The 13,178-nt window shown below is 39.4% G+C and overlaps 1 protein-coding gene across 1 annotated transcript; it reads left to right on the top strand.

Annotated features, from left to right (window-relative positions):
- The first annotated feature begins 396 nt into the window (after positions 1–396).
- Positions 397–3,293, top strand: LOC112769479 (aluminum-activated malate transporter 2-like). The gene is made up of 6 exons (XM_029294862.2): positions 397–693; positions 1,161–1,301; positions 1,420–1,698; positions 1,817–1,920; positions 2,225–2,368; positions 2,678–3,293. The coding sequence occupies exons 1-6, from the start codon at positions 408–410 to the stop codon at positions 3,203–3,205; spliced, it is 1,482 nt and encodes a 493-aa protein (XP_029150695.2). The 5' UTR covers positions 397–407; the 3' UTR covers positions 3,206–3,293.
- The last annotated feature ends 9,885 nt before the right edge of the window (positions 3,294–13,178 follow it).

The raw sequence follows: 13,178 nt of genomic DNA, 5'->3' as shown, positions 1-13,178 counted from the left end.
TCTTAGAATTTACAAGAAAAAAATTTTGTGACTCAAATAATTACATCCAATTAAGAAATGATTGTTTCCACCAATAAAAACATACACATACATGCAAAAAATAAGTACAAGTTGTTTATCTGAAAAACTAGTAATAATATATATAAAAATAAGAAGCGCAATGAAAAGAAAGAGAAGCAAAAGTAATTAAGAATTGTAGTGAGTATCAAAGTCTGAATAGTGGTGGAAAAAGCATTGCAATATCACGGAAGCAACATAAAGAAAATGCGCACGCACTAATTTCATTTGAGTCAAGCCTGATAACTATTTGTTTTTATCAGCAGCCATATGCACTCATTAATAACCTTATAAATACCCAACCTTATGCCCTTAATCACAATTAGTAATATACACTCTCATCATATGCAATGGCTTCTCCTATAACATCTCAAGAAAATGCAACATATTTCTCTTGTGCTTGTCAATGGCTTAGACAATTGCCCAAGAAATCATGCAAGAAAGCTACAAATGTTGCAAAGAAAATAAAGAAATCGGGGCAAGATGATCCTAGAAGGATTACTCATTCTCTCAAAGTAGGATTTGCACTCACATTGGTCTCCATGTTCTTCTATGTCCAAGCTCTTTATGATAGCTTTGGTGTCAATGCATTGTGGGCTATTATGACGGTCGTTGTTGTCATGGAATTTTCTGTTGGTAAGTACCTATATATATGTCTTCACCTTTCGTTATCATTACATCATCATTATTATACATACAAATTCAACTATCATCTTAAAATACTAAATATTTATTAAAAATAAATTAAAAAAATACTATTTATTTTTTAAAATTCAGTTTTATCAATTTTTTAAGAATTTATTATTATTTAATTAATTTAAATACTCATTTCACGTATCAATTATTTAAAAAATAAAAAATTACTTATTTTTTATTTTTTTTAAAGACCGAATAAAAAGACAATATTTAAAAAATATTTAATTACAATAATAAATTAAATATATATTTATATATTGACTGATTTAATAACTGACTTTTAGATGTAAATAATATTTTCGATACAAATTAAATAAAAAAATGTTTTTTAGATTTATATATATCTATAGTCTAAACTTCTAATAAGCATGACTTACTTAATTAATTCAATTTTCCATTTATTTCAGGAGCAACTCTTGGAAAAGGACTAAATAGAATGGCAGCAACATTGCTAGGTGGTTTTCTAGGTTTTGGAGTTCAACAACTAGCAACTTTGCCTGGAAAGACAAATCAGCCAATACTATTGGCAATTTTTCTCTTCATCATAGGTACCAAATTAATTAATTAAAAATAATATAATATAATATAATGTATGAATTTATTGATTAATTAAAGAATTCATCATCTATACATTATCATTAATTTATTATTATTGTTGTGTTACAGGTGCGGTGATGACATATATTAGGTGTATCCCTGGAGTGAAAGCAAAATATGATTATGGATTCTCAATTTTCATATTAACCTTCAGTCTTGTATCTATATCCGGTTATAGAAATGATGAGAGTGAAACACTAGAATTATCTTGCAAGAGACTATTCACAATTATCATTGGAAGCATTTTGTCTATGATTGTATCCGCTTGCATATTTCCGGTGTGGATAGGAGAGGATCTTCATAATTCCGTTGCTAAAAACATAGAAAAGATAGGCGATTTCTTAGAAGGTATATACATATCTATTTAAACATCTATATTAATTAATTGTGATATTATATATATGGTGATTATTTTAAATTCTATGTAAGGAAATTAACTAAAAGATAAAACTTTATTTCTTTGTAGGGTTCATCAATGACTCCTTTAATGTATCGGAGGAGAAGAATGAGAAATCATTTGCTGAGGAATATGAAAGTGTTCTTAATTCAAAAACAAAGGAAGAAAACATGGTAAAATTAAATCCCAAGTTTGCTTTTATTTTAGTTTAATGCGTATAAACTAACATATAATGATTTAGCAAAATATTATTCGTACACCAAATTAAAATCAATTATTAAAATTAGTTATCAATGTATTTATATATAAATACATGTATAATTTAATTTATTTTCAACATATATTTTATATTAATGATTACTTTAATAACTAATTTTAGTATATACGTAACATAGTCAATAATTTATTATTACATTAATAAGAAAAAACGTCAAATACATAAACTTACCAACAAGTGCAATCCTTATTGTCTTGTAGGCTAATTTGGCTTCATGGGAACCTCGACATGGCAAGTTTCAATTCAATCATCCATGGAAGCAATACTTGAAAGTTGGAAACTCAACGAGGCAATGTGCTTACAAAATTGAAGCCCTAGATTACCACATTAAGTCTAAGATCCAAGTATGTAATAGAGCACTTCATTCTACCATGCATTATTATTAGGAAAAGTCTAGGAGACCAGCAACTTTGTTAAATTCTGATCAGCATGTAACTAGCAAAGAAAAGTGAGCTATTGGATGAAATCTTACACCAATCTCACACCATTAAAATCATCTTGATGGCTATTTGATGGCTACAAATCACAAAAATTGCTGCCCCCTAGCATTTCTCTTATTATTAATTATTTCTCATTATATAAATCCTCGAATAAAATTAATTAATATATATAGCTTACTTTCTAACATATACATGTTGATTTTTTGTATGTAGATTACACATGAACTAAGGAACAAAATTAAGGATACATGCCAACACATTTGCTTAGAATCCGGGAAGGCTTTGAAGGAGTTATCTTTATCAATTAAATCAATGAAATGCTTATCAAAAACAAATTATAAGGCTCACATTGCAAATGCCAAAGAGGCAATTGAATCCCTAAGCACTATGTTAAAATCAAATCTCTCAGGAGGAGTAGTAGAGGTTAATCTACTAGAGGTAGTGGCAATTGCTGCAATGGCTTCACTCCTAATGGATGTTGTGATTAGCATTGAAAGAATTTCGGAACAAGTTGATGAATTAGCATCCTTGGCACATTTCAAGAGTCATAATAATAATGTTCATGAAGATCAAACAAAAGCTACGAGAACAAGACCGTTACCTTTGCTTCGTGAAGGGATTATGAAACGGTTTTTCCCTCGTGACAAAATGCCACATCATCACAACAACAGAATTCATGAGTCTTCAATATGTTCGCCGAAACAAAATAGGAGTTCAACCATAGAAGTGATTGTTCAGTAATCAATTTAATTAACTAATTAAATACAGTATAAGAGTTTAATTATTCTTTCATTCATAAAAAAGTTGTAACATTATTGTATTATATATATAGTTCTTTATATATACAAATACGAGATATGTATACTTATATTATATATCAATGATATTTTGATCTTTATCTAATTTAATTCGTATAGATTAATTAAAGATTCCTTTATCAATTTAAGTATAATTTGCTTTACATTTATGGTTGACGCATTACTACTCTACTTCACTATTATATTTTCAAGTTTCAACGAAGCAAGGTAGGTATATATGCAACACATGACATGGCAAATACAAAGTTCCATACGATAACGTTGATCAAACAAATTAAAACTTCACACTGCTATATATACTGGGATAGTACATACATTAATTACCTCTATATATGTATATGCACTACCTTTGTTTCTCGTTACTAATAGTAGGTAAGGGAGGAAGTGTCGAAGTAAAATTTGAACTCCATTCACTAAAATTAAATTTGGCTTATGATTCAATTTATTAACAATTTATAATTTTATATAAATAAATAATAATTTATGTATAAAAGATTATATATATATATATATATATATATATATATATATATATTATTTATCAATTATAGTTTATACTCTTTATTAAAATTATATATAAAATATGATTATAAAATTTTATACCAAACATTAATGTGTGTGTATATATATTGTTCTCTTCTATAATTTAATTAGATTTATTATTCACTTTCAATCTAGGGTAAAAAACAGAAATAAGTAAGAGAGAAAATAATTTACGTAAATAAGCCTCTACCAACGTTTATATGTAGTTCGAATCAGCTTAGTTCGAATTCTATTTCTACATAATTCGAACCAACTTGGTTCGAATTATACACAAACACATGCACACACTAATTCGAATTACACACAAACACACGCACAGACTAATTCGAACCAGCTTGATTCAAATTATACACACAGTAATTCATGGTATAATTCGAATTATGCTGTTAAAAAATTAATAATTTATTAAAAAAATTTTATTAAAAAATTTATTAAAAAAATTAATAATTTAAAAATTAAAAAAATATATATTTTATTTCATACGTTAAAAAAAAGCTAACAAAATATTTAATTACGAGACTTCTTTAATGAGCTATCAATTCGAATTCCATACAATACTTTTCTGTCCATTTTTAATAGTTCATGAATATTTTTTAATAAATTTTTTTAATAAATTTTTTTAAATTATACTACAAAAAATATTTTATCCTATGCAAAATAATTTAAAAAAAAGGCTTAAAAATGTTAGGAGTACTATAAAAATTTGTAATGTTATAATAACTTAGGTAAATACATGCATGTACTCAAATTTTAAATAAAATATTCTACTTAGTCAATAATAATTTAGAAATGAAAGAAAATATTTTATTCTATACAAAATAATTAAAAAATATATTTTATTCTATACAAAATAATTTTAAAAAATAGCTTAAAAGATGTTATGAATACTATAAAAGTTTGTAATATTCTAGTGATTTAGGTAAATACATTATAAAAATATTTTTTTTTAATTTCTAAATTATTAGTGGCTATGTGGAGTATTTCTTTAATGTCCTAAGTCATTAGGACATTACAAATTTTTATAGTACTTCTAACATCTTTTAAGCCATTTTTTAAATTATTTTGTATAGAATAAAATATTTTTTTGTGGTATAATTTAAATAAATTTATTAAAAAATATTCATGAGCTATCAATTAAAAATTAAAAATAAAAAATATAAATATATAAAATATATAATGTATAAATTCGAATTCAAATTTGACGTATAAACTCATAAACTCTGTTAATGGGTTGAATCATAACTAGTTCACGAATAAGTAGTAACTCACTTTCGGTATATGTTAGTAGGTAAAAGGAATTAGGAATGAAGAGATGGAGTATATTCTTTTAAGGTTAAGGGGCAGGGGTCAAATAAAAAGTTGACTGAGTTGAATCTAAGCAGTCAGCGGCGTGCGTCAATATATCTCATGCAAAATAGTTTGCGCACTTTATTTAGATTAAATCATATATATAATAACATGTATGTCAAACGTGCCAGCTAAGCTTTTCTCCTAACTATGCATGCATTCTTATTCAATTTAATATGTTTATAAGTTACATATAACGACCAATAGCTGCTCATATCAATGAATTAGTGCTTCTTCTTCTTCAAGAAAATCCCTGCGGCAGGTAAGAAAATTCTAAATTGAAAGCTGACAATATTGATTTTTTTTTTTTTAGTATGTGCTTTCAGCCACAAATTAAATCAGGTCTTTTTTTTCCCTTCCACTTACAAAGTTGGTAGTTTTATTAGATGGATTTAACAGAAAACTTTAAAACTACATGAGAAAGTGGGGCATTAACTACAGTCCTCATCACTTAGCTTGTCATAAAAAAAAACAGCGTTTGGAAGATTGTAAAAATCTAAGACCACAAGTCCACAACGCTTATTACAATTCTCATAATTACGACAACCACTAAGCACATAAAGTTTTAATTTCTTTACTAATTCTCATGTATGTGACAAGTTATTTAATTTAAAAATAATGCTACGCATTCAAATTTTTTGTTAATTAAGTATAATTAAATTAGTCTAATATAATAAAAATTAGTTATAGTTAGTATTATTTTAAATTTTATTATTTAATTTGGTTGAATTTAGTTCATAAAAAAAATTTAGATATATAACATTATTTTTAATTTAATTATGTTACTTATATACTAAAATTTAACCACTAATTAACTATAACATATAAATATACGTATTTAATTCTTTATAATTTTTTATTATATTATTATAAATAAATTTAATTGTTCATTTATTGTAAATTTAATTATTTTACCACGACCAATTTAATTATTCAGATAATGATTATTTTATTAAAAAGTTTTATAATTAATATACATAATACATAATATATGTTACAGACTTACGGCCCAACTTAGCTGAGCACAATGGCCGTCCCGGCCCATGAGCAGACCGATCCGTGCAGTCGGGTCGAATCCGCTCGGTCTGCGACTCGGACACGCACCCTTATTATCAGCTGCATGACAACTGTGGGAAACGAAGCTTCCTGGAAGGAGGTCTCCCCTCGTGGGGCCCACCCTACTGACAGGGTATATAAGGGGAGGGTCCTACCCCTCCTCCAAGGTACGTCATCATAACTTTTTCTCTCCGCCACTTGCACACGGACTGACTTGAGCGTCGGAGTGTCCTTGCAGGTGGCACCCCCTCAACTCGCGAAGAACTTGGGAAGTCGGCCACTCACACTACTCGTCCCCAGGACCCAAGCCGAGGCAGGGACCCATCTTCACACCCAAGACCGTCCGGTAACCGACCAATCGAATATTGGCGCCGTCTGTGGGGACCTTGCCGATATGGACTTTGTTTTGGTTCCTGGTGGGGCTAACGGCAAAGCCGGGCCCCGCGGGGAGGGAATGGATCCCAGAAGCAGAAGGGTAGCCGTCGGAGCTCCCACTCGCGAGGGCGCCGGATCCCCCCCGCGGCATCCCGAGGGACAACCCTTTGGAGGAACAGGCAGTGACAGCGCCAGAATAATACAAGAGCCGCGCCATAGGGTTCAGAACTTAGAGCGAGAAGTAGCCAACCGTGAAAGTCGTCAGCCTACTCCTAGTCAAGAGTGTTTCCGATCCACTCAAAGAGGAGAAAGGAGTCTCCGAAGAAGTCACTCTAGGCACACTCTGAGCCCCCGGATAGAATCAGAAAGCCAGGAAAGCAGAGAGGCGCCAAGGAGACGACGAGATCCTTTGGTCTATACCCGATCACCAACAAGAGATACCAAAGAGGAAGACTGGGAAGGCGACAGAGAACGAGGAAGAACGTGCCAACCACAACAAGAACACCACAGAGAAAGGGCAGGCAGAAGCCGGCCTAACAAAGAGCATAGTAGGGAGAGATCGAGGAGAACCCGGCAACTGGTGGTCATGGGGGTGACCTCTTTCTACCACTCGATCCTCGGAGTACGGCTGCCGAAGCACTGTGATAAGCCGACAGATATGAGGTACGATGGTACTCAAGATCCCCAGGAACATCTAACGGCCTTTGAGGCCAGGATGAACGTGGAAGGGGTAGGCGATGAGATAAGGTGTCGGGCTTTCCCAGTAACCTTAGCTGGGCCAGCAATTCGCAGGTTTAATTCCCTCCCCCAGGGTTCAATAACCACGTTTGCCGACATCAGTCGCGCCTTCTTGGCCCAGTTCACCACGCGTATCGCTAAAGCAAAACACCCGATTAACCTGCTAGGAGTGACTCAACGAGCCAGCGAGCCAACCAGGAAGTACCTGGATAGATTCAATGATGAGTGCCTGGAGATTGATGGCCTAACCGATTCGGTGGCCAGCTTGTGTTTAACCAACGGGCTACTAAATGAGGATTTCAGAAAACACCTTACCACCAAGCCCGTCTGGACGATGCAGGAAATCTAGAACGTGGCCAGGGAATATATCAATGACGAAGAAGTAAGCCAGGTCATGGCAGCCAATAAACGACAGCCTGCATATTCTAATGCCCGCCCGTCCGGCGGCGGGGAGAGGTCTAAGGAACACTCCAGAGACGGAGGGTCAGCCAAGACTTTCAAGCCCTTTCCCCGTGTTGGAAAGTTCACAAACTACACCCCCTAGCGGCCCCAATCGTTGAGGTCTATCAACAGATCACCGACAAGGGCATCTTGTCGAAGCCACGACAACTCAAGGACAAGACGGGAGAAAACAAAAACCTCTATTGTGATTACCACAAGGGCTATGGCCACAAGACCTAACACTGTTTCGACCTGAAAGACGCCCTGGAACAAGCCATCCGAGAAGGAAAATTGGCTGACTTCTCCCACCTTATAAGGGAACCAAGGAGGAGGGACCGGGACCGATCAGCCGAGGACAAAAGTCGCACCGTGAGGCAAAGACAGGAAGCCGAGGAGGACAGTGAGCGTGGCCTCACTGTGGTAAATGTGGTGATCGGAAGAGACGTCCCTCCCAGATCGAAATCAGCTAGCAAGAAGGACACCAAAGTCTTAGCTATGTCCTCTGGCCCAACGCTGCTCTCCCGAAGGGTACCCTTAATATCATTCGGCCCCGAAGATCAATGGTTTGACGAGGTTGCGAAGAACCCGCCGATGGTGATCACAGCCAGAGTGGGCACCGGCCTAGTAAAGCGGATCCTGGTGGACACAGGGCCGACTCCAATATTATGTTTCGCAATGTATTCAATGCTCTGGGCCTACAGGATGCCGACTTGAGGGGCCACCAACACGGCGTAGTAGGCCTAGGCGATAACTTCATCAAGCCAAATGACATAGTTTCCCTCCCGGTCTCCATCGGCGGAGGCAGGGGGAAGAGGTCGCTAATGGCGTAGTTCGTTGTCTTAAGGGACTCCACGGCCTACAACCTCATCCTGGGGAGGAAGACCATCAACGAATTCGGGGCAGTGATCTGCACCAAGCTACTGCTAATGAAGTTTGTTGTTGATGATGGGTCAGTGGGGACCATCAAGGGAGACCTGGAGACGGCGGTCGCATGCGACAACGCCAGCCTCTCCCTGAGAAAGAAGTCTAAAGAAGCATCCGGTGTTTTTCTCGCCGACCTGGACGCCAGAGTTGATGACAAACCTAGGCCGGAACCAGAGGGCGACCTTGAAAAGTTCAAGGTCGGCGACTCGGATGAGAAGTTTACCTTTGTAAACAGAAATTTACCCCATGACTTGAAAGGACCCCTGCTGGAGATGATCAGGGCCAACGTCAACTTGTTCGCCTGGACCTCGGCCGACATGCCAGACATAGACCCCCAATTCATGTCGCACCATCTGGCCGTGAGACCAGAGGAAAAGCCAGTCGCCCAAAAGAGGAGAAAAATGTCCAAAGAAAGGGCAGCGGAGGTGGCCAGACAGACGGCCAGCCTACTAGAAGCAGGCTTCATTCGGGAACTCGACTACGCGACTTGGTTGTCAAACGTGGTCCTGGTTAAAAAGTCCAGTGGGAAATGGAGAATGTGCATGGATTACTCTGACCTTAACAAAGCATGTCCAAAGGACTCCTTCCCCCTACCCAACATCGATGCTCTTGTTGACGCAGCGGCGGGTTACCGGTATCTGAGCTTCATGGATGCCTATTCGGGGTATAATCAGATACCGATGCACCGGCCAGACGAAGAGAAAACGGCGTTCATAACGCCAGGAGGGACATACTGCTACAAAGTGATGCCGTTCGGACTGAAGAATGCAAGGGCCACATACCAAAGGCTGATGAACAAGGGCTTTAGAGACCTCATCGGCAAGATGGTAGAGGTGTATGTAGACGATATCTTGGTCAAGACCGACAAAGCCGACGACCTCATAGGTGACCTGGAGAATGTCTTCACTTCTCTTCGTCGACACGGAATGAGGCTCAATCCGTTGAAGTGTGCCGTCGCTATCGAAGCCAGAAAATTCTTAGGGTTCATGATAACCCAAAGGGGGGTGGAGGCCAACCCAAAAAAGTGTGAAGTAATCCTACAGATGAAGAGCCCGGGAAGTGTGAAAGATGTCCAAATGTTGGCGGGCTGACTCACCACACTATCCTGATTCCTCGGCGCATCGGTGGCCAAGGCTCAGCCTTTCTTTAACCTGATGAAGAAGGGGATCGCGTTCGAGTGGACTCCGGTATGTGAGGAGGCTTTCAAACAGTTTAAGGAGATAATCTCAGCGCCGTCCGTCCTCACGAGGCCTAGAAATGGAGAAGCACTATACTTGTATTTGGCAGTAACCGATGAGGCCTTGGCGGCGGTCTTGGTGCGAGAAGAGGGGAAAACCCAACAACCAATATATTTCGTGAGTAAAGCACTACAAGGAGCGGAGCTAAGGTATAGCAAGCTGGAGAAGGTGGCTTATGCAGTCCTGACCTCGTCGCGAAGGTTGCGGCAGTACTTTCAAGGACACCAAGTAGTCGTCAAAACGGATCAGGCAATCCGACAAGTACTCCAGAAACCCGATCTGGCGGGTAGAATGATGACTTGGGCTATTGAACTCTCCCAATACAACTTACAGTATGAACCCAGGCACGCGATCAAAGCTCAAGCCATGGATGACTTCCTGGTAGAGGTAACAGGGGACCCGCCCGGGACACCGAACACACGGTGGAAGCTCCATGTGGACGGAGCATCCAACCAAACGTTCGGAGGAGCATGAATAATCTTAGAAAACCCAGCTGGAGTTGGATACGAGTAGTCGGTCAAATTCGAGTTTCCAGTGTCAAACAATCAGGCAGAGTACGAGGCCCTGCTGGGCAGCCTGGCTCTAGCAAGAGAGGTCGGAGCTACCCGACTAGAGATATACAGTGACTCGCAGGTTGTGACCTCTCAGATCAATGGGACCTACCAAGCCAGAGACTCGCTATTACAGAAATACCTGAAAAAAGTCAGAGAGTTGAGTAAGCAATTCGAGGAGGTCACGGTCCAGCACGTGCCGAGAGAAAGGAACACACGGGCAGACCTCCTATCGAAACTGGCGAGTACAAAACCAGGGATGGGAAACTGGTCTCTCATTCAAGGTTTAATAAAAGAACCAGCAGTAGCTTTACACCTGACTCAGGCAAATCCCTCCTGGATGAACCTGATCATCGACTTCCTAGAAAAGGCCGAACTCCCTAGTGACGAAAAGGTGGCTAAGACGATAAGGCGAGAAGCGGCTAAGTATGCGATCATACAGGGCCAGCTGTTTAAGAAAGGGCTTAGCCAACCACTGCTGAAGTGTCTGTGTCCCGACCAAACAGACTACGTCCTCAGGAAAGTCCACGAAGGATGCTGCAGTCACCACATCGGAGGAAAGGCTCTAGCCAGAAAGCTCATCAGAATTCGTGAGAAGGTGCAAAAGATGCCAAGAGAATTCCAACTTCCACAAAGCACCAGCAACCGAACTTAGCCTCCTGACGGCTTCCCGACCGTTCTCACAATAGGGAATCGATCTGTTGGGACCCTTTCCGGTCGGGCCAGGGCAGGTCAAGTACCTGATAGTGGCCATTGATTATTATACAAAGTGGATAGAGGCTGAGCCGTTGGCTAGCATATCCTCGGTGAATTGTCGGGAGTTCATGTGGAGACAGGTAATAGCAAGATTTGGTATCCCGGAAGTCGTCATCTCAGATAACGGGACATAGTTTACTGATAAAAAATTCGGAGAATTCCTTGCCGGTTTGGGCATAAAGCAAAAATTCTCAATAGTTGAGCACCCCCAAACCAACGGACAAGTTGAAGCCGCGAACAAGGTCATCTTGCAGGGCCTCAAAAAACGACTTGACCAGAAGAAGGGGGCGTGGGCAAACGAACAAGCCTCGGTTCTCTGGTCCTACCACACAACTCAATAATCGGCTACTAGGAAAACGCCTTTCGGGCTCACCTATGGGGTAGATGCAATAATTCCCGTTGAAATCGGGGAGCCGAGTTTGTGACTACTCTTAGGAGGAGTCAAAGAGGCCGTGGAAAAGGACTTGGTGGACGAATCCAGGGAGATGGCTCATTTATCAGAAACAGCGCTAAAGCAAAGAATGCCCCTGCGCTACAATACCAAGGTGCTCAAAAGAGAGTTCGAACGGAACGACCTGGTCCTAAGGCGCAATGATATCGGGCTCCCGATACCAGGGGAAGGAAAGCTGGCGACAAACTGGGAAGGGCCTTACAGGGTGAAAGAGGTAATCGGCAATGGCGCCTACAAGCTAGAGCGATTAGACGGCAAAGAAGTCTCGAGAACGTGGAATACGGGCAATCTGAGAAGATTCTATTCCTAGAACAAACCCACCGGCTTAGTAAGAACACTTTATGACGAACTGCTTGTCCTTGACATATGTTTGCTATCATTTATTCGTTTAAACCATTTTACGTTTGAGCCATTTACTATTACCAATTATATACTACTTGTCATCTCTTTCCTTTCTCGTATTCGTTGTTACTTAATTAAGCCACCACGACGAGTAAACGGTCTCAAGCTGATACGGTACACCGGGACTGATCACCCCAGGCACCACAAAGGAAAACGCCATAACATGTGGCTATCGAAACGACAAAAGCCATGACCTAGCATTGCTAATTACCAACTAAGCGGTAAAACGTTCTTGAACAAATAAGTTAATACCAACCAAACGGTAAAGAAAATAAAGGAAAGTAAGCGCCGACAAGGCGGGAAACAAACGGTTTATCACAAGCCGATTAAACGGCAAACAAATTCGAACAGTTCGAAGATTGTGAACGTTACAAGTTACAAAAGCATACAAGTTACAAGGACGAGTCACTTCTTCGGCATGTCGATGATCTTGCCATCCTTGATAGTCTTGAAAACGCCAACAGCCGAGGTGTCGAAGTCGGGAGACAGCAGCTTTACTTGAGCTTTAAGAGCTTCCTCGGTCACCAGGATGGCATTCTTGCCCTGTTTTACGGTCTCTTTATACTTCTTCTTAAATTCAGCAGTCTCAACCTGAGCCGCCTTGACCGAGGAAAGCGCCTTATCACGCTCCTTCTCCAGTTCAACCACCCGACCTTGGAAAGAGTTAAGTTGACTCTCCAGGGTAAGCTCCCGCTCAGTAAGCCGGGCCACGGCAGCGTCAGAGGTTTTCACTTTCTCCTCTGCGGCCTTCAGCTTGTCGCCAGCAACCTTGGCCTTCTCTTCGGCTGACTTAGCCTTCTCTTCGGTTGACTTGGCCTTATACTCGGCAGCTGAAAGCTGCTCTCGGAGCAACTTCACTTCTTCTCTGTACCTGGCGTTAGCCTTAACAGCAGATTCAAGATTCACCTCAAGAGATCGGGTTCCCGCCAAAGCAGATTCAGCCTTTTAAGCTAGGGCGGCCCCCCTGAGCATAGTACAGTACATCCACCTCGCCTGAGAAGAAAGGTCCCTGCCAAAGAAGAAGTCCTCCGTGCCGGAAAGCAATTGAGAATCAATGAAGGTCCCGGCGTCCAA

Source organism: Arachis hypogaea, chromosome 18 (genome assembly GCF_003086295.3).
Source record: "Arachis hypogaea cultivar Tifrunner chromosome 18, arahy.Tifrunner.gnm2.J5K5, whole genome shotgun sequence".
NCBI classification, from domain to species: Eukaryota; Viridiplantae; Streptophyta; class Magnoliopsida; order Fabales; family Fabaceae; genus Arachis; species Arachis hypogaea.
The sequence above is the reverse complement of the archived record's forward strand: the minus strand, read 5'-3'. Positions and strand labels throughout refer to the sequence as shown.